Source organism: Phascolarctos cinereus, unplaced genomic scaffold (assembly GCF_003287225.1).
Source record: "Phascolarctos cinereus isolate Bilbo 61053 unplaced genomic scaffold, phaCin_HiC Scaffold_4;HRSCAF=312, whole genome shotgun sequence".
Taxonomy (NCBI): Eukaryota; Metazoa; Chordata; class Mammalia; order Diprotodontia; family Phascolarctidae; genus Phascolarctos; species Phascolarctos cinereus.
The window spans coordinates 204,755,389-204,776,760 of NW_027555847.1; the positions used below are offsets into that span (position 1 = coordinate 204,755,389).

Consider the following 21,372-nt stretch of genomic DNA (forward strand, 5'->3'; position numbering starts at 1 on the left):
ATCAGTGCCAACATTGTTTCTATTCTTTTACTACCACATAGGCCCTTCTTTCTGTCTTTGATCTCGGTGGGGCATATGCTTAGTAGTAAAATGTCTTCTCCGTGTGATTTTTAATTTATTTTCTTTCTTTTCTTTTTCTTTTTCTTTTTCTTTTTTCTCTTGTAGGTCAGGAAGGGAGTTGACTTGTGTTATTTCATCAGTAAAGGGATTTAAGCAGAACTGGCTTCCCTGGATTCTTACTACTCATTCATCCACTATTCTGTTTTGATTAACTGTCAATGTCCTGAGATTTTGAGTGGATTTATTTTATTCATCAGGCTTCTGCCTTTACATTATAGTAATTTCTAGGGGAAAGAAGTGATTCTCCTCTACTTCAAATTGAACTTAGAAAGTAGCTTTCAAGTGGTGCAATAGATAGATCACTGGACCTAGAGTCAGGAAGACCTGAGTTCAAATTCAGTCTCAGAAACGGACTAGTCCCAGCAATACCATTTCTAGGGCTATATCCCAAAGAGATCATAAAAATGGGAAAAGGACCGACATGTACAAAAATATTTATAGCAGCTCTTATTGTGGTGGCAAAGAATTGGAAACTGAGGGGATGTCCATCAATTGGGGAATGGCTGAACAAGCTGTGGTATATGACTAATGGACTACTATTGTGCTATAAGAAATGAGGAGCAAAAGAACTTCAGAAAAACCTGGAAAGACTTGTATGGACTAATGCTAAGTGAAGTGAGCAGAACTAGGAGAACGTTGTACATGGTAACAGTCATGTTGTGCAATGACTAACTTTGATAAACTTAGCTCTTCTCAGCAATGCAAGGATCAAAGGCATCTCCAAAAGTCTCATGATGAAAAATGCTATCCACATCCAGAGAAAGAACTATGGAGTTTGACTGCAGATCGAAGCATACTATTTGCTCTTTTTTTTTTCTTCTGTTTTGTTTTGTTTCTTCTTTCTTATGGTTCCTACTATTGATTCTAATTCTTCTTTACCGTATGACTAATGTGAAAATATGTTTAATATGAATGTATATGTAGAGCCTGTATCAGATTGCACACCATCTTGGGGAGGGAGACAGGCAGGGAGGGGGAGAAAATTTAAAACTCGAAAGCTTATGGAAGTGAATGTTAAAAACTAAAAATAAATTAATATTAAAAAAAAAAAAGAAAACTGACTAGTTATGTGACCCCAGGAAAGTCATGTAACTTCTCAACTGTAAAATGAGGATAATAAGTGAGAAAATATCTGTAAAATGTCTTGCAAATCTTAATATTGTTATAATAGATACCCAGTACAGTGACCTTCTCTGATAGTATCTACTATACGACATTTGCCCTAGTAATCTCTATTCTGCTTTATCTCCATCCAGATAAAGAACTGATGGACTCTGAATGCAGATCGAAGCATACTTTTTTCACTTTATTTTTTTCATATTTTTTTTCCCTTTTGGTCTGTTTCTTCTTTTACAACTGTGACTAATATGGAAATGTTTTACATGATTGTACATATATAACCTATATCAAATTCTTACCATTTTTAGGAAGAGGGGAGGGTAGGAAACAAAGAAGAAAAAATTGGAACTCAAAATCTTGTAAAAATGAATGCTAAAAATTTGTCTTTACATGTAATTGGGGAAAAAATAAAATAGTGTTAAAAATTTAAAAAAAAAACAGGTGTAGCATAGATAGAATGACCTATGTGGGACCAGTGCTTAGAATATACATAGATATTCCTTCCTTGGTTCCAGACCAAACAACCACAGAAATTTGTGGGAAGTCAATTTCATTCCGTTCATGACTGAGGAGCTTATACCCTATGATGACAAGGAACATTCTGATTGGCTGGGGAACCAAAAGACCTGATGTCTTGGGGTGCTGAGGCAAAACTTGATCTGCATACAAAAGAGAAAACCCACTTATGTTTTCCCTTTGGTTTTAAATTGGGAAGACAGCTTTGAGTTCTCTCCTCCCTCATGTTAGTTATCTCCAATTTATTCTATGCATAATCCTGTTGTATATAGTTGTTTGCATGTTGTCTCTCCCATTGAACTGTGAGCTCTTTAAGAGACTGATCTTTGCTTTTCTTTGTATCTCTGTATAGTGCCTGGCACGTAGTAGGTACTTGATAAATGCTAACTAACTGACTGAAAGGTGATTGTTCTATCTTCCACTTAATTGTGTTGGCCATGAATACATGGCTGCCTCTGTCTCTTCATTTTCTGTCCTATCTTAGATGAATGAGTCTTCTAGAGTGGAAGTGTCCAGGTGACTTGGTGAGGTCAGGAGATCCCTTGGCCCCATTAGAGGGCTTACCCTCAATTAGAGCTGATGGCAGCAGCAGCAATGCTTCCCAGAGGAGTAATGGCTAACCGTTAAAGGGGTAAAGGGACAGTCATCCAAGAATGTTGGCAGCTCCTCTCTGGGAGGACAGAAATGCCAATTATGGACTCTAGAAGCCCACAGATCTTGGGAGCCCAGCTGAGCCACCTGCCCAACAGAAAAGCAGCACCTAATAGGAACCTCAGGAAGATTTGAAAAGGACTTCCAGAGCAGGGGGTGGGAATCATCCCTTTGCCATATGTGTTCTCTACTTGTGCACCCACTACCATCTATTTTAAGTTTATGGTCACTCTACCCAGGAATGTTGTACATATATGTTGAAGAATTTACCCTAGGTTGCAGGGCAGCAAGGATGTTTTATACAACTGTTCTTATTCTACCTTTTAGCTGATGACTTTACTAAAAATGAATTGAGGGTACTGGCAGATTGTTAATGGAGAACGTATTAGTGAGGGCTTGTGAGTGTCAGTACTTAGAAATAAGCCTCTTTTTTTTTTTAGGCAGTTGGGGTTAAGTGACTTGCCCAGGGTCACACAGCTAGTAAGTGTCAAGTGTTTGGTCTGAGGCCAAATTTGAACTCAGGTACTCCTGACTTCAGGGCCAGTGCCCTATCCACTGCGCCACGTGACTGCCCCTGAAATACAGCCTCTTAAGGTTATCCTTGAAACCCTGAGTAATAGAGTAACAAGTACCTTTCCCCTTCTCCAGGAATCCTAAACCATGTATACAAGTGCAGATTGGAAGCATGGCTACAGAAGGGATTGCTACAAATGATTGCTGCAAAAATGTGTTTTCATTATCTGTTGGTCAGGAATTCCATTGACTTTTCACTGTCTTACAATTTGGCCTCTTTTTAAAGAGCTTTTCATTTCCTTTGTTATAATAATAATAGCTAATATTTACATAGTGCTTAAAGTTCTATAAAGCACTTTATATATGCTATCTTTTTTTGTTTAATAGTATTTTACTTTTTTCTCCAGTTATATATCAAGAAAATTTTTAGCATTCATTTTTACAAGATTTTGAGTTTCAAATTTTCTCATTGTCTCCCCTCTTCTGAAAATAGTAGGCAGTTTGACATAGTTTATACATGTGATTTCATGTAAAAACAAATATTTCCATATTAGTCACAGTTGTGAAAGAAGAAACAGATTTTTTTTAAAGTGAAAAAAAATGCTTTGGTTTGCATTCAGAGTCCATCAGTTCTTTATGGGGATGTGTATGGCATTTTCCTTTGTGGATCTTTTGTACTTCCTTGGATCATTGTGTTCCTGAGAAGAGCTGAGTTGATAGTTGATCATCACACAATGTTGCTGATACTGTGTACGATGTTTTCCTGGTTCTGCTTATTTCACTTTGCATCAGTTCATGCAAGTCCAGGATTTTCTGAAATCTACCTGTTTGTCATTTCTTATTGCACAATAGCATTCCATTACAGTCATATACCACAGCTTGTTCAGCCATTCCCAATTGATGGGCATCCCCTCAGTTTCTAATATTTTCCACCATTAAAGGGCTGCTATAAATATTTTTGCACATGTAAGTCCTTTTCCTTTATTTATGATCTCTTTGGGATACAGACCTAGTAAGTGGCACTGCTCTTTGGTCATAGTTCCGAATTGCTCTCCAGAATGGCTGGATCAGCTCACAACTTCTCTACCAGTGCATTAGTGTCCCAAATTTCCCACATCCTTTCCAACATTTATCATTTTCCTTTTTTGTCATATTAGCCAATCTGGTAAGTGTGAGGTGGTATCTCAGAGTTGTATTTCTCTAATGTAATGTGATTTAGAGCATTCTTTCATATGCCTATAGATAGCTTTGATTTCTTCATCTGAGAACTGCCTGTTCATATCCTTTGGCTATTTATCAGTTGGGGAACACATGCTATCTTATTGATCCTCAAACAACCATCAGTAGTAGATGCTATTGTAATCCCCATTTTACAGATGAGGAAACTGAGGCAAACAGGTTAAGTGACTTGCCAAGGCTCACACAGTTAGTAACTAATATGTGTGTATATATGTTTTTATATATATATATGAATATATATATATATAATATACATAATGTACATGTGTGTATGTGTCTGTATTTATATGTGTATGTATGTATGGGTGTTGCTTCTTTTTTAAGTCACTACATTTTTGTGGGGGTTGTTGCTTTCATTTTCTGATCTCCTTGATTCAGCTCCTCTTCCTTCTTATTACCTTGCCTAATCCCAAGTTCCTTGAGTTTATTTGTTTTATTTTCCCCCTCACTCCTTTCTCTCATTTTCTCACCCTTCCCCTTCCTAAGATAGAATGTGGTTTCTGATTCTTCCTAGGTCTCCCCGTTTCTTCCTTTTCTTTCTTTATCTGAGTTCTCATACCAACTATGAAACTGATCACTAATAAAGGAAGGTGTTTTTTACCTTGAAATTTTAGTTGAATTTTTCTTTCTACTCTCCTGATTTTTCCCTTTACAGACAGTTCTCAGTTTATATAAATTTGCATTATGCAAATTCAACTTTACATAAAGAATTCCATAAGGAATTCACATTCCGAAAAAAAAATGCCTATATTCACTTTACTGTACAGCACTGTGCTCTCTTTCTTTGCTCTTGCCCTTTGGTTCAGTGCTTCACAGTGTCCCATTCCCCCTTCCCCCCTACCCAAAGAAAAACCTTTTTTAAAAAAACCTCCAAGTGAAAGCAGAGGAACAGATGCACAGAGAAGGGAGATGGGGCCATGGCTTGAGACCTCTGGTCTGGGAGAGGAGACCTTTGCCTCTCTCCACCCACCTTTCTGGTCTCTGAGTATCTGTCTTCCATCTATCCTCACTGGGTACCATATGTTTGTCCCTAGCCCCTGCATGTCACTGATCTTCTGTCTGTGTCTGAGTTCAGCCCCTATCTGTCTGCCCCATCACCTGTTCTTTCTCTCGGTTCTGGCCAGGCCCCCACATGTCTCATCCTGGCCCCAGCATGTTCAGGCCCTCTCCTTCCGCAGATGTGACCACCATCCTCTCTTAATCCCTCCCTTCCCACATCCACAAGCAAATTTGCATTTTGTAAAAATCACTTTACAGAGGTCTGGGAACCCACTTACATGAAGTGAGAACTGTCTGTATATTGTTTGCTCCTTAGATCCTTTAGCCTACTAATGTTCTCTTTACCTTCTCAGTATCTCTAAGATAATATGCAAGGTTTGTTTTTTTTGTTTTAAGAATAAAGCATTGAACAAAAAAAAAAAACAACTTCCCCTATCCCACATTCATGGCCTTGCCCAACCCTAGCCATATAAAAAAATTTATTTCATTTCTTAGTCCTTCATGGCTATTTGAAATTGTTTTAACTTTCTTCTGTTTGGTGAGTTTACATGTTGAATGTGCTATTCATCTCTGAGTTCTTTAGAAAAAATGACTCAAATTTTTCCTGTTTGCTGAACATCAAATTATTTTATTTGATCTTTCTTAGACTCTTGTATTTTATGATATATTGTTTTGGGTGCCAACTGATCTTTTTGACTTTTTTAAATATTGTATTTCAATATTCACTTTCTTGTGAACTAGGGTTAAATCCTCTGCTACTGACTGATTCTTCCTGACACATGAAAGGGTTTTGCTATCAACAAAATTTTTATTTGATGTTCTAATACTCACATTTGACTGTGATGTTTCTTAATGAATTGAACATAGGATTTTTTTTTTCAATTGGTGTTCTTGGCTTCTCTCAATTTGTACTCTTCTAATATATCTGGGCAATTTTTCTATAAGATTTCTTGAACTACAATTGTCACATTTTCTTTTTTATGATATTTCTGTAGGAGGCCTATGATTCTAAGATTATCTCTTCACCTCCAATCTCCCAGTTCAATGTTCTCATTTTGTAAAAATTTCTTCTCTTTTTGTCTTTTAATTTTATTCAGTTAATTTTTCTTCTGCCTTTGTATTCTTGTATTCTAATTCTGTCATTCTCACTTTCAGAGAATCTCCTTTTTTGCAAATTGTCTGTGACTTTGGTTCTAATTCTCTAGTATCTCATTAGGCTCATTGATTTTTTCCTCAGGAGTTCTAATTTCTGTCACTTAGTTCTTTGATTTTAAAAACCTCTCTGGAAGTTAGTGGTATCCTTCCATTGTCTTTTCAGGCCTTACAGCTTTATTTTAACACCTTCACTTTCCTCAGGGGATTTTGACTTGCTTTCCTTTATTATGTGGTACTTATTCACTTGAAATGGTTCTTTTCTTTAAATGTTTCTTCTTCTCTTTGGGCATCTTTTGTATGTCTTTATTAGTTACTTTTCCATTTTTCCTCTGGTGTTTTTGTTTTAGACATGTTTCTTACTGTCAGTCTTTTCCCTTCTATAGGCCCAACATTGATTGTACCTGTCTTCCAGCTCTTGTTGCTCACTACTTGTTCTTTCAGATTATTGGAATGAAATTAAATCTGGAGCTCTCAGATGAGAACAACCCATTTGGGATATCACTGTGGCTAGACTCCTAGAGGTCATTTTATTTCTCTACTTGTCTTCCTCTGAGCTATACTGTCCTCTCTGAGATTTCCTTTCTTCAGTCCCTAAAGCTGATCCTGATGGTCTGTTGCAGAAAATGTCACTGGACACTGGGACACTACTGAGGGGAAACTCCAAAAAGAGTTTTCATTTCCTATTATGTATTATATTATATAGTATGTATTATATGATATATAATGTATATTATATATTCCTTTCTTATGTGCCTTTTGTTAGTTACTTGTTTCCTTCCTTTCTTCTTGTGCAGAATTAAATAGTTGTGACCAGGCCTGTATTTCTGTGCCCTATCCTCCACCACAGTCTTCTTTCCCTAAGCACCACACTCCTGTACAATCCTTTCCTTCCTATAAAGCCTCTGGGCTATTTTGATTTATGGTCCTGACTGCTCCTTAGACTTGACTAGACATGGGACACTGCCAAGGAGTTAACTCCAAAATTCTGTGCCTTAAAACTTCCCTTTTGGGGCAACTAGGTGGCGCAGTGGATAGAGCATCAGCCCTGAAGTCAGGAGGACCTGAGTTCAAATGCGACCTCAAAGCAAACACTTGATACTTACTAGCTGTGTGACCCTGGGCAAGTCACTTAACCCCAATTGCCTTAAAAAAAAAACCAACCGCCCTTTCCATCAGGTAGGATAAGTGGTTGCCTTGTTCCCAGTGCATTGACAGACATTGATGAGGACGCCATATATGGAGGTGCCTGGAGCAGTGGTTTTGTGAGCTATTCTTCTATTATTCATTGTATAATTATCTAGTGATGAGTTCTTTCAATTTTTCTCTTCTAGTTATTGTATTTGCTTCATTTTGGGATATTTATCGTTTATTTGACGTAATGGAGGGAAACTGCACCCTGGGTTACCTCTCACTTTGCTATTCTCCTAGTATCTTGTTATGACCTGTTCTTGATGAAACTATGCTGAATCTTTGTTTTCACCCTTTTTTTCTAGATGTTTATTAAGTATCCCTTTAATTACATATTCTAATTGAATATACCATCAGACCATCAGACTCTTTGATGTGTTAGTTTTGCTGAACTGTTTTTTTTCTTTTTCTTCTTAAAAAATTATTTGTTTTGAGGAATTGATCCCTAGTTAAGAGAGGTGGGGAGCAGATATATTTGTCAAATGAACAGTACTTGTGGACCTCCCACTTCTGGAAAGGGGGAGGGTAGAGATGTCTTCTCATATCTCTTCTTTCTTTTTTTTTAATATTTTATTTTTCCTCAGTTACACGTTAAAACAATTTTTTAAACATTGCTTTTAAAGTTTTGAGTTCTAAATCCTATCCTTCCTTCTCTCCCTGCCCTCCCATCTCCCTGAGTCAGTAAGCAATCCGATATAGGTTATACATGGGCAGTCAGCTAAAGCATTATCATATTATTCATTTTGCACAAGAAGACTCAAACAACTAAAAAAAGAGTGAAAAATTCATATCTCTTCTTTCAAGATACACTTCTTTGTAATTTTGCAACATTCACTTTTGATTTGGGGGCAGTTCTTTCTGTTTACATTGTTGTAGTCATGGTGTATATTGTTTTCTTGGCTCTGCTTTCTTCATTCTTCATCAGTTTATGTAACTGTTTCGATGTTTCTCTGTATTTATCATATTCATCACTTCTTACAGCATAGTAATATTCTATTATATTCATATACCACAGTTTATTTAACCATTCCTCAATTGATGGAAAATACTTTATTTCCAAATCTTTGCTATAACAAAAAGTGCTGCTATAAATATTTTAGTGTACATAGGGACTTTCTTCTTCTCAATGGCCTCTTCAGGTATAAATCTAGTAATGGAACCTCTGAGTCAACGGATATGGACAATTTACTTACTTTATTTGCATAATTCAAAATTGCTTTCCAAAATGACTGTACTGATTCACACCTCCACCAACAATGTACTAGTGTACCTATCGTTCCACAACTCCTCCAACATTGATTAGCTCATCTTTTGTCATTTTTGCCAATTTTCAGGGAGTAGAGTAAAATCTCAGAATTGTTTCTATTTGCGTTTCTCTTATTATTAGTGATTTAGAGCATTCTTTCTCCAAATAGAACTCAGAACTAGTACTGCTTATTCTAAGTTTGATGCTTTATTTAATAAACTATACTTCTTCCAAAAAGGAAAAAGAGATTGATTAGAAAACATACTAAATTGGCTAATAATGAACTTTCACCTCAGCAATTTCACATACAGAAAATCATACTGTTTTATTGGGGTTTTTTTGTATTTTTGTATGAATTTTGAAGATAAGCTATAGCTTTACTTAAATACATATGGCTTGATGTAGTAATAAAAGCAATGTTATGATTGTTAATAGTTTTCAGTTCATTTGAGAATTGTTTGTTCATATCCTTTGACCACTTATTTTTGTGTACACATGCACAATTTTTATATAACTCAAATACCAAATCTTTACCAGAGAAATTTGATACAAAGATTTTCTTCCCATCCAACCACTTCCCTTCTTATTTTAGGTGAAGATGTCAGTAACTTTAAAAAAATTATGCATTCTAGAATTTTTCCATGAATTAGAATTAAGCTCAGTGGCCTATAGTTTACAGACTCCAATTTCCTCTCATTTTGGAAAATTAGTGCATTTGCCCTTCTCCAGACCTGCTACAGCTCTCTGATTTTCCATGATCTTTAAAATATCACTGACATTGGCACAGCAATCACACAGTCCAGTTCTTTCCTCACTCAGTAGTTAAGTGATTTGAGGGTAAATAAGTGCTCTCTTCTTATCTTCTTTTTATCTTGAGTTTCCAGTCCCTATTAACCATTTTCATTCTGTCTTTTGTATTCTAAAGATCATTTCTTGACAGAACCCATTTTCTCTAACAGGAACACATTTCATGGTAGTACCCTTGGAAATATATAAGTTTAAAGGAGGAACAAGTTTAAGGAAAACCCAAGAACCTAAGTACTCTAAGTTGCTTAGAGGACATCCAGGTGAAGCTTTCCAGCAGACAACTGGCAATATAGGGTTGGAGTTGAGGAGAGGATTAGAACAACATATATGACTTTTGTAGTTTTCTTCGGAGAGAGGATAACTGAACCCAGGGGATCTGATTAGGTCACCAAAGGAGAAGGATAGAAATAACAGAGAAAAGAGTCCAGGACAGAAACTTAGAGAACAGTCACATTTGGGAACAGAAGACAATGAAATAGCAAAGGTGACCAAGAAAGAATTGTCATAGAATTGAATAAGTAGGCAAAAGCACCTTCCCAAGAGACAAGGGAGGAGAGAATTCCAAGAGGAAAAGGCAAGCAACAGTTTCAGAAGCTGCACAAGGTGAAGGAAGTTGAAGACTAAAAAAAGTGTTAGATTTAAGACTCACAATAGCATTTTCATTAGAGCAGTGCAGTTCTACAGGAGCAATTGGAAGAACAGCAGTTTGGTGTCACAATAAAATGCTGAAGGAACAAAAACCACTAATAAATCCCAGTTATAGCGTTTTAGGGATTGGAAAACACCTTTGTTACAACAACCTTGTCAAGTGAGTAGCACAAATATTAATCTTTCCGTTTTGCAGATAGATAAACAAAGACTCTGAAAAGTTAAGTGACTTGTCTGTGGTGATACAACCAGAAAGTGTCTGAGATAGGATTCAAATCTAGAACTCCTAATTTTTAAATAGAGTCTGGGACTCTATTTAGCATGCCACACTTCCTCTTAAAAAGGAAAGTGAGCCTTAATAGAAAACACGTTAAGATGGCTAATAATGAACTTTTACCCAAGGAATTTAATGTATTAAAAAAGCATACTAACAGTTTTTTAGATTTTTATGAACTTTGAAGATAAGTTATATCTTTACTTGTATGCATATGGTTTGATATAGTAATAACTTTACTAAAACATATAACAAAATTTTAAAGTTGTAAAGAACATTAAAGATCAAGTATATCTCTCATTCAACACAAAAATCTTTTTATAGAAGTCATTCCTGATAAATAATTATCCAGCATTTGCAGTTTTTCTTTCTTCCTTATGAGAGAGACTTTGTATAGCCCCTAGGCAGCTGTTCCTTGGATTAGGTGAGGCAGAGAGCTCAGCCACTGGGCTCTCACAGAGCATGGCCTCTGCTGGACTTCACTAGGCTCAGCTTTTTTTTTTTAAGGCAGTTAGAGTTAAGTGACTTCCCAGGGTCACACAACTAGGAAGTGCCAAGTGTTTGGTCTGACGTGGGATTTGAACTCAGGTCCTCCTGACTTCAGGGCCAGTGCTCTATCCATTGTACCACCTAGCTGCCCCTTAGGCTCAGCTTTTAATGGGCAGCTGCAGCCTTCACCGCTATTAGTCTGTGGTTAGACTCAGTTCAATGCTGTATCAGCTAAAGCAGTATGAGAGCACTTCTTTCATTTAGAGTGCTACAGCCATTTCAGCAAAGGCAAGGATCCTTAACCTAGAGATAACCAAAACCTTTTTTTTTCCTTTTACTCCCTTAGGCAGGACATAGGAAAGGTCTCTTCTTTCTTGTTCAGCATTGTTTTTTGTAGGAGCAAGTTCCTTCAATGAGGAATCTCCACCTTCGCTTATGGCAGGCCTGCACAACATATGGCCTATGGCCTGCCAAAGGATTTCAGAGCTGGTGAAAAATGTAGGTTTGCAGCTTAGGTTTGATAGCAACAATGATGGTTGGTTGTGGCAGGTCATGTGACAGACAGGATAGAGTGTGCGATGGCAACCCTACATTTTTCGCAGGCCACCAGAAATCTTTTGGTGGGCCACATGTTGTGCAGGCCTGACTTATGGGGATCAGCTTATTATATTTCCCAAATTCTTGTTGGGGTATTATACAAATAAGTGGCTGAGAGAAAAGGCACTCAGAGCCCTTGGGCAAGTTCATTGTCTTTGCAGGTATTCCCTTATGCAGTTGAGCTCTTAAACCTCAGACCATTTTTAGAGTGTGGAATGTTTATTTTACGTCTGAAAGGGCTTCACTTTTATTCTGGTTTTGCCTCTTCTGACGTTCAGATTTTGCTAAATCTAAAGGTATACAAATATACACAAAGTAAATATAAGGTCATTTTTAGGAAAAAGAGACTGGTAGGATTAGGAAAAGTTTAACTTGAGCTGAGCTAAGACAGAGAAGTGAGGAGGGAGTGCATTCCAGGCCTGACAGATAGACTATTCAAAGGCACAGAGATGGAAAGCCAGTTTGGCTTGATCAGACGTATAAGGAGGGTGGAAAGATAGGTTAAGGCCAGGTTGTAAAGGGTTTTAAAAGCTAAACAGGAGAGTTTATATTTTATGCACAAGACAAAATGGAATCACTAGAGTTTATTGAGTAAAGGAATGACATGGTCAGAGCTGTACTTCAATAAAATCATTTGATTTACTAATCTTTTTAGCAGCTTGTATGGAGTTTGGAGGAGAGAGCTAAAGTAAGGAGATTAAGTAGGAAGGTATTGCAATAGGCCAGGTAAGAGATTATGTGTGACTGAACCAGGGGTGTGGCTGTGTAAATAGGAAACAGTGGGAGAGATTGTGCTAAAGTAGGAATGACAAGGCTGGCAATTGCTTAGATATTTGGAGAAAGGGAGAGTAGAATTCAAGATGACATCTAAGTTGCAAACCTCTGACTCACTGTATAACAAGCCAGTCACTTAACCTCTCAGTACTCTAGGGCCCAGAATTGTCAGACTTTCTGCCTGAAACCTGCAAAATTCAAGTGCAACAGTAAACACGATTAAAATGTAATTGAGAAGTGTTTGACAAAATAAATAGAAATACAATACAATATAGATAATGGCAATTTGTGGTTTTCTGAGTCAATATGTGGTATTTGAATTTGATACCACTTTTCCAGGCAACTTTCTTAAGACTAAATCGCAGTGAAAGTGCCACTCTGAATTGGTAAAGGGAGTTTCCTAATCTGGGGAGTTAACTACATCATGAAACCCGTAGTTTCAGTGCTTTTCCCTTCTTGTAAACAACCCTAAGTACTTGATAAATGTGAATTCGTAGTAGCAGCAATGTTATGATTATGATCAACTGTGAAGGACTTAGCTACTCTAATCAATACAATGATCCAAGACAATTCCAAAGGATCCATGATGAAAAATGCTATTCCCCTCAAGAGAGAGAACTAATGGACTCTGCGCATTGGAGCACACTTTTTTCACTTGACATTTCTTGATTTTTTTTCAACATGACTTTACGTGTATAATGAGTATCATTTTGCTTGCCTTCTCAATGGATGGGGGAGAGGATGAAAGGAGGAAGAGAATTTGGAACTCAAAATTTTTTTTTAATTAATGCTAAAAATAAATAAATAATAAATTTGAAAATATAATTTAAAAATGAGTGTTGAGTTCAAAACTGGCTTGAATTCAACTTTTATATAGTGGAGGGACTAATTAAACAAGAAATTGAAAGACATTTTTAAAAATTCTATTTCTTCACCAAGCTGGAAGCATTTGAATGTTAAACACATTTGAATGAACAGACTTTTATATCCTAAAGGGATGCCTTTTGCTTTCAGGAAGATGAAATATTGTGGTTGTTGAGAAGGTAATAGTAGGTGGCCAATTTGATCAAAATAAACTACAGCATTAAAGAAAGAGAAGTTCTAAGTCTTCTAATTAAACAATAATAATTAAATCTAACAATTGTATAATGTTTTAAAGTTTGCAAAGAATTTTACATTATTTCATTTGATTCTTGCAATAACCATATCTGATAAGTTCAACAGGTATGATTGCCGCATTGTACAGTTAAAAAAACCAAGGATGAGAGCCATAAATTAACTTGCACAATACTACTCAGGTAGTATGTATTTAAAACATGATTTGAACACAAGTCTTTCTGACCCCAGCGTTTTATTCTCTGTGTCATATGATGTCTGTATTTGCCTTTTAATTCCATTTCTTATCTTTAATATTTGATCATTTGAGGTAAAGACAGTAGTGATATTATATAGTTAAATTTCTTTATCAAGCTATATACTATAAGCATGCATTTTATGGAGCATATTAAGGCAAAACATGCTTAAATAACTGAACATCTCTTTTTAGGAGGAGAGATTCATGCATTGTGTCTCATATTAATGACTTTGAAGAAATTGTTCCAAGTTCAAATCCATCCTCTCAAATTGACATAGAGAAGAGCTGTTTATTTACTCAGAATGACTATAAGGAGGTGTTCCACCTTGTTACTTGTTCTGAGGAATGGCCAACACTTCAACCAAACAGTCAAGGTAAAGTATTTGTAAGTCTTAGTATGCATAAAAACAGCACTTACTGATTGTTTGATTTACACTTCTGAGAATGATTTTTTTTCCTGTAGATTAAAAATATATTGAAGATGCTCCCTAACAGAATTGTATTTTTCAGCTTAGCTACGTTAAGCAAAATGATGCATTTTGCCACTTTTATGACATCCTTATTGTAAGCTAGGTATTTTTAGAAGGTTCGGCAATTATCTTCTGAGTTTGAACAATCTTGATAGGCTAAAAACTGGCATTAATTTAACCAGGTAAACCTAGATATAGATAATAGTAATTAATCTTCCAATGGGTTTCATTGCTATTGGTATAATGATACCAGAAATCTTAATGCTGATCTAACATAGCAGTTTTTTGCAGTACTTCAGATCTTGTTTCCAGCAAATTATTTGCTCAGAAATGGTGATGTGATGTGCAAACTAGACTGAAATTCCCTAATTTTATATTTCCATAGAACTATATAATATAATAATAACCATATCATCATCATCATCATCATAGGAAAGACTGGATAGCTCTAGCACTATTAGAAAATTCAGTAATTCTTATTGATATGAATGTAATGGTTCTCAAAATGTACTTCATTATTTTATCTATTTTTTTTCCTCAAAGCTTTGTGGATTTTCATAAATTTAATAACAGTAGCGCAAATGTTAGTTTTTTAAATGTAACTATGGCTAATAATTTTCATCTTGATGGGACTTTTGTGTATTGTTTCTTTTATATTTAATTGGTGCTTTTGTTTACCCTTTTACTTCCGTATTACCATCCTCTGCAAATTACTCATAGAATGCTACCTTGTTACAAATAAAAACAGTTAAGCAAAACATCACAATGACCTCATTTGCAATATTCTGAATAGGTTCATCTACACTTAGCTACCAGTCCTTTAGAAACAAGATTGGTCATTGCACTTAATCTCAGTTCTCATATTTTTAAATATTTTTATTTTCATTATTATGGTCATTGGCTCTCACCCAAGAGAATTTCCCCAAAGTCTCTAGAGTACCAATCCCTGTCCTATGATAAGATTGTATCCACTCAAGACAGAGATTTCTATCAGCTCTGAATCTAGGAACTTGTTTAAATAGATTTTTCTGTAAAACTTCCCGTTAATAATTTCTACTTGGTCGACTTCTAGGAGCTAAGATGGTGGAGTAAGCAGTAAGTTGCTCTCCCTCTTCCATATTGAATTCTAAAAACTCAGAAAGTGAAGCCCCAGGAAAAAACCCTGGAACAGCTGAGCCAGCAGAAAGATGAGGTGCAACAGTCTTTTAGCCCAGGAAGCTTGGGGAATTAGCAAGAAAAGTCCCTCTCACTCTGATGGAAGGGGAGCAGTATAGGATGGGAGGCACCTTGGCAAGCCAGTGGCGAGCTCCACCTCAGCAAACCAGTGGGAGATCTTGAGCCCCAGGGTGGTGGAGCAGGCAAGCACCAACACAGGACCCCAAGTGCCTTGACACAGGCAAGGGAACTGGTAGACTCCAGCTTGGAAAACCACCATCTGCACCAGCGGGTCAGCATCGTCCAGCAGCCAAACCTCCCTGTACTTCAGAACAACTCTAGGCAGGCAGGCATCCAACAGCAGCCAAATCTTCTGGTGCTTTGGAGCAACCTGGGTGAGCAGGCATCCTCCAGGGGCCAGACCCTCTCCCCCACCCCAAGAGCTTCAGTGTTGCTGATCCCAGCTTAGCACCAGCTAAGCTGTCAAACCCCTAGAGCCTCCAGCTGCCAGCACCTGAGGCCCCAGCACATAAAACTAGTGACCAGGTCCCTGGCCCCCAGCACGAGAAGCTTGGGTCAGTGCCCCCTGTGCTGCAGAAGGAGAGCTCAACTTTAAATAGGCAAACATCATGAGGAAAAAGCAGAAATAAACAATGACCATAGATTCTTTCTATGGGGATAGGGAAGATCGAAACACAAATTCAGAAGAGGACAACATTATCAATATACCCACATCTAAAACCTCAGAGGGGAATATGAACTGGTCTCAAGCCCAAATGCCTGCTTGGAAGAGCTCAAGAAGTATTATAAAAGTCAAATAAGGGAGGTAGAAGAAAAGTTGGGAAAAGAAATCAGAGGTATGAAAGAGAGAGTCAGCAGCTTGGAAAAGGAAGGAGAAAAATTGACTGACAGAAGGGAGGGCAGATTGAGGGAGGTAGTGGTCAAAAGTGAAACTCTAGTGAGGGAGGAAAGGGAGAAAGGAGAGAGAAAAGCATAAAAAGGGGGAAATAGGATGGAGAGAAAGACACAGATAGTAGTCATAACTGTGAATGTGAATGGGATGAACTCTGCCATAAAACAGAAGTAGATAGCAGAATGGCTTAAAAACAATAATCCTACAATATGTTGTTTACAAGAAACACATTTGAAGCAGAGGGATACACACAGAGTAAAGGTAAAAGGCTGGAGCAGAATATATTATGCTTCAGCTGAAGTTAAAAAAAAAGCAGAGGTAGTAATACTCATCTTAGACAAAGCAAATGCAAAAATAGATCTAATTAAAAGAGATGAGGAAGGAAACTACAACCCGCTAAAGGTACCATAGACCATAAAGTAATATCATTACTAAATATATGTGCACCAAGTGGTATAGCATTCACATTCTTGGAGGAGAAGTTAAGGGAGTTACAGGAAGAAATAGACAACAAAACTATACTAGTGGGAGACCTCAGCCTCCCCCTCTCAGACCTAGATAAATCTAAACAAAAAATAAACAAGAAAGCGGTTAAAGAGGTGAATAGAGTTTTAGAAAAGTAAGATATGGTAGACCTCTGGAGATAATTGAGGGAGATAGAAAGGAATATGCCTTTTTCTCAGTGGTACGTGTCACCCACACAAAAATTGGCCATATATTAGGACATAAAAACCTCACAACCCAATGCAGAAAGGCAGAAAGATTAAATGCATCCCTTTCAGATCATGATGCAATGAAAAGTTACATGTAATAAAAGGCCATGGAAAAATAGACTAAAAATTAATTGGAAACTAAATAATCTAAATACTAAAGAATGAGTGGGTCAAACAACAAGTCTTAGAAATAATCAAGAACTTCATCCAAGAGAATGACAATGAGACAACATACCCAAACTTATGGGATGTAGCAAAAGCGAATTCTTGGGGCAAGTTTTATATCTCCAAATGCTTACATGAATAAAATAGAGAAAATGGAAATCAATGAATTGGGCATGCAACTGAAAAAGCTAGGGAAAAAAAAATTAAAAATCCTCAATTAAATACCAAATTAGAAATACTGAAAACCAAAGGAGAGATTAATAAAATTGAAATTAAGAAAACTATTGAACTAAGAAATAAAACTAAGAGCTAGTTTTTTGAAAAAACACTCTGAATCACTATTGATTAGGGAAATGCAAATCAAAACAAATGAGGTACTCCATTACACTTATCAGATTGGCTAACATGACAAAACAGGAAAATGATAAATGTTGGAAAAGACATGGGAAAATTGGAACATGCATTGTTAGTGGAGATGTGAACGTTCTGGAGAGGAATTTGGAACTATGCCCAAAGGGCTATAAAAATGTACATACCCTTCGACCCAGCAATCGGTTCTAGGTCTGTATCCCAAAGAGATGGTAAAAAAGGGGAAAGGACCCACATGTACAAAAATATTTATAACAGCTCTTTTTGTGGTGGCAAAGAATTGGAAATTGAGGGGATGCCCATCAATTGGGAAATGGCTGAACAAGTTGTGGTATATGAATGTAATGGAATAGTATTGTATTATAAGAAGTGATGAGCAGGTGGACTTCAGAAAAACCTGGAAAGACATATATAAACTGATGCTGAGTGAAATGAGCAGAAACAGGAGAACATTGTACACAGTAACAGCCACATTGCGTAATTACTAACTTTGATAGACTTAGCTCTTCTCAGCAATGCAAGGATCTAAGACAATTCCAAAAGACTCATGATGGAAAATGCTATCCACATCCAGAGAAAGCACTATGGAGTCTGAGTGCAGATCGAAGCATATTATTTGCTCTCTCTCTTTTTGTTTGTTTTGTTTTGTTTTGTTTCTTCTTCTTTTATTTATTCATTTATTAATTCATTCATTCGTGTATTTATTTATTTGTGTTTTCAGCATTCACTTCCATAAGCTTTTAAGTTTTAAATTTTCTCCCCCTCCATACCTTTCCCCCTTCTCAAAACGGTGTGTAATCTGACATAGTACATTCTGTAATCTGACATAATACATTTGTATTAAGCATATTTTCACATAAGTCATGTTGTAAAGAATTAGAACCAATGAAGGTAACCATGAGAAAGAAGAAACAAAACAAAACAACAAAAACCACCTCCCATAATATACTGCTCCCCTTCCACCATAGCAAGAGAGACTTTTCCCATTAATCCCCCAGCTATTAATTCTCAGGCTACAAGACTGCTGCACCCAATCTTTTTGCTGGCTCAACCATTCCAGAGTTTTTCCTGGGGCAATATTTTCTGGGTTTTTAGAGGTCAGTAAGGGAGAGTGAGAGTGACTTACTTCTTACTCCAACATCTTGGCTCCCAGAAGACTGTTATTTCTTCTCTCTAGTGGTTCCTCCTATTGGTTCTAATTCTTCTTTACAACATGACTAATGTGAAAATATGTTTACTATGAATGTATATGTAGAGCCTGTATCAGATTGCACACTGTCTTGGGGAGGGAGGAGAGGAAGGAGGGGGAGAAAATGTAAAACTCAATATCTTATGGAAATGAATGTTGAAAACTAAAAATAAATTAGTTAAAAAAAAATAATTTCCTAGCAGCTTGTAACTTTGAAAAAGGAATGCAGGTCCTCATAGAACTTGTTTTTTTTTTTAATTACCCAGATTCTATACATAGAATAGAATTTTGTCAAGGTTTTTTTTTACAAAAAAAAAAATCCATCAGCAAATATTTATTAAGCACCAGTAAATAGAGCATTATGTGCCAAGCCCTATGTTAGGTTCTGGGAATATAAGTACAAGAATGAAATAATCTCAACAGGCAAGAGTTTATATTCTAATGGTAAAGATAACAAATACATATGCAAATATATGCAGCATATAGAAATGCAAATATACACAAAGAATTATATGAAAGATAGTTTGGGAGGGGTGTCATACAGAAGATAGTGCCTTGAGCTGCATATTTAAGAGAGACAGTCTTTGAGGTGGAGGTAAAGAGATTGGAACGCAGTCTAGATATAGAAGATAGCCACTGCAAAGGCACAAAGATGAGGCCTGGAGGATGGTGTGTGAGGAACAGAGAGAAGGTCTGTTTGGTTGGATCACAGGGTATGAGAAGAATGTCCGGTGAGGCTGAAAGGATAAATTGAGGACAAATTGTGTAGAGCTTTAAAAGTTAAATGCTTTATCCTAGAGGCATTAGGAAGCCAGTGAAGTAAGTTGAGTAGGAAAGCCACAGTCAGATCAGTGCTTAAGGAAAATTATTTGAGCAGCAGGATAGAACAATGAACTAGAGTGGTGAGAGCCTCGAGGCAGGGAGACCAAAGAGAAAGCGATTGCAATGTGGACAAGAGGTAATAAGGATCTGAACTAAGGTGGCAGAAGTATAAGCATAGAGAAGGGGGTCAGGTGCGAGTTGTGAAGGTCGAAAGGGCAAGATTTGACAACTGATTGGATTTTTGAAGTGAGGGAAAGTGAAAAATCCAGGAGAGGGGCAGCTAGTTGGCACAGTGAACAGAGCACCAACCCTGGATTCAGGAGGACCTGGGTTCAAATGCAGCCTCAGACACGTAACACTTACTAGCTATGTGACCCTGGGCAAGTCGTTTAACCCGATTGCCTAACTGGAGGGAAAAAAAAAAAACAAACGAAAAATCCAGATGATGCCAAGGTTGTAAATCTGAAAGATCAGAAGGATAGTGGTGCTTTTGAAAGAAATAGGAAAGTTTGGAAAAGGAGAGGGCTTAAGGTAAAGATAATGGATTCAGTTATCGACAGTTATTATGTTAAGATATCTATGGAACATGTAGTTTGAAATGTCCAATACACAATTAGTGATGCAGCACTAAATCTCAGAGGAGATACTGGAGCTGAATATATAGTTCAGGGAGTTAAAATTTAAATTTTGTTAAATTTTAGGTTCTCTAGTTTGTGATAAATAAATGTCCTATATGATTAGATTTTCAAAAAAATGTTGGCCTTTAAAAAATAAAAATAAAATTCCCTGAGTATATACACTCATGAAATGTACTAAATATACCCACGTGTATTTATATGGAGATGCTCCTTACCAAGTGGTTGGCCACTTAGTAATGCATTTTTTGACCATGGCAATCCAAGTAACAAATAAAAATATGATGACCCTCAGTCTTTTCAGCCTTTTTGCAGCTGAAGTGACAGTAGCAGAGCAGTGGAAGAAGGGGCAGAGGGCACTAAGAGTCACACAGTTGTTAGACCATCTATAAATTTTAATTTGACTGTTGGTATTCTACTTGTGAGATACTTGCCCAAACACCAAAAAGTAGACCTACTGCTGAAGCAGCTGAACCATATTAGTCTTAAACAGTCTCACAAAACCAGAAGAAAGAAGGAAGTTGCAGATAATTGGAAGAATGGTTCACAGATACTTCTTGAAGGGAAAAATAAAGGAGTTAGCAGAGTTGTTTTTATTGTATGTGTAATGGGGTTTTGCAAAATCTTGGATTATCTAAGATAGAGGCATCCATGTGGGAGATACCAGAGACCTGCTTCTTAGAAACAGTAGGACAGGACAGCATGGACATTCTGCCTTGACCTACTGCATGGTTGGGAGCAATTTCTTTCCTTTGGCTGAATAGCCAGAACTGCCTGCATCTTTAAAATGACCTGATTGGACACAGTAGTTCTCTTTACAGCATTTGCATCTCAGAGCAAAGAATTCATTCATTCATAGCAGGTGACATCATGGGGTGAAGTGGGAAAGGACCTGAGGGTCACCTTCCCTTCCGTTTGGGCCCTGTGGCCCCTAGAACCTGGCTTGGGGTTTTGGTCTGTTTCATTTGTCCTTTAGTTCTAGGTACAACGAGTAGAGTTCAATCCAGGAGCATGTCACATGGGGATCTTGGCACCTAGAATTCCAAGCTAGGTGTTCCCAGCTAGAACAGCAGGGAAGAGTTGAGCAGTTAATTGAGATGATAGCCAGTGGGGTTTAGACTTGAACTTGAAGGGACTGCTACTACATAGGAACTGAGTTAAGATGTAAGCCTAATTCCCTCCCCTGTCCAAATACTTAGGTGATAAAGGGGGGAATTATGCCCCTGAAGTATTATGGGAAATGTTTGTATGT

The 21,372-nt window shown here is 37.1% G+C and overlaps 1 protein-coding gene across 1 annotated transcript in view; it reads left to right on the top strand.

The window, feature by feature from the left end:
- SHOC1 (shortage in chiasmata 1) overlaps positions 1–21,372 on the top strand; it is a 143,628-nt gene that overhangs the window by 16,028 nt on the left and 106,228 nt on the right. Inside the window, exon 4 of the mRNA XM_078152859.1 lies at positions 13,882–14,063. Within this exon, the coding sequence (XP_078008985.1) occupies positions 13,882–14,063 (182 nt within the window). The remainder of the gene's footprint in view (positions 1–13,881; positions 14,064–21,372) is intronic.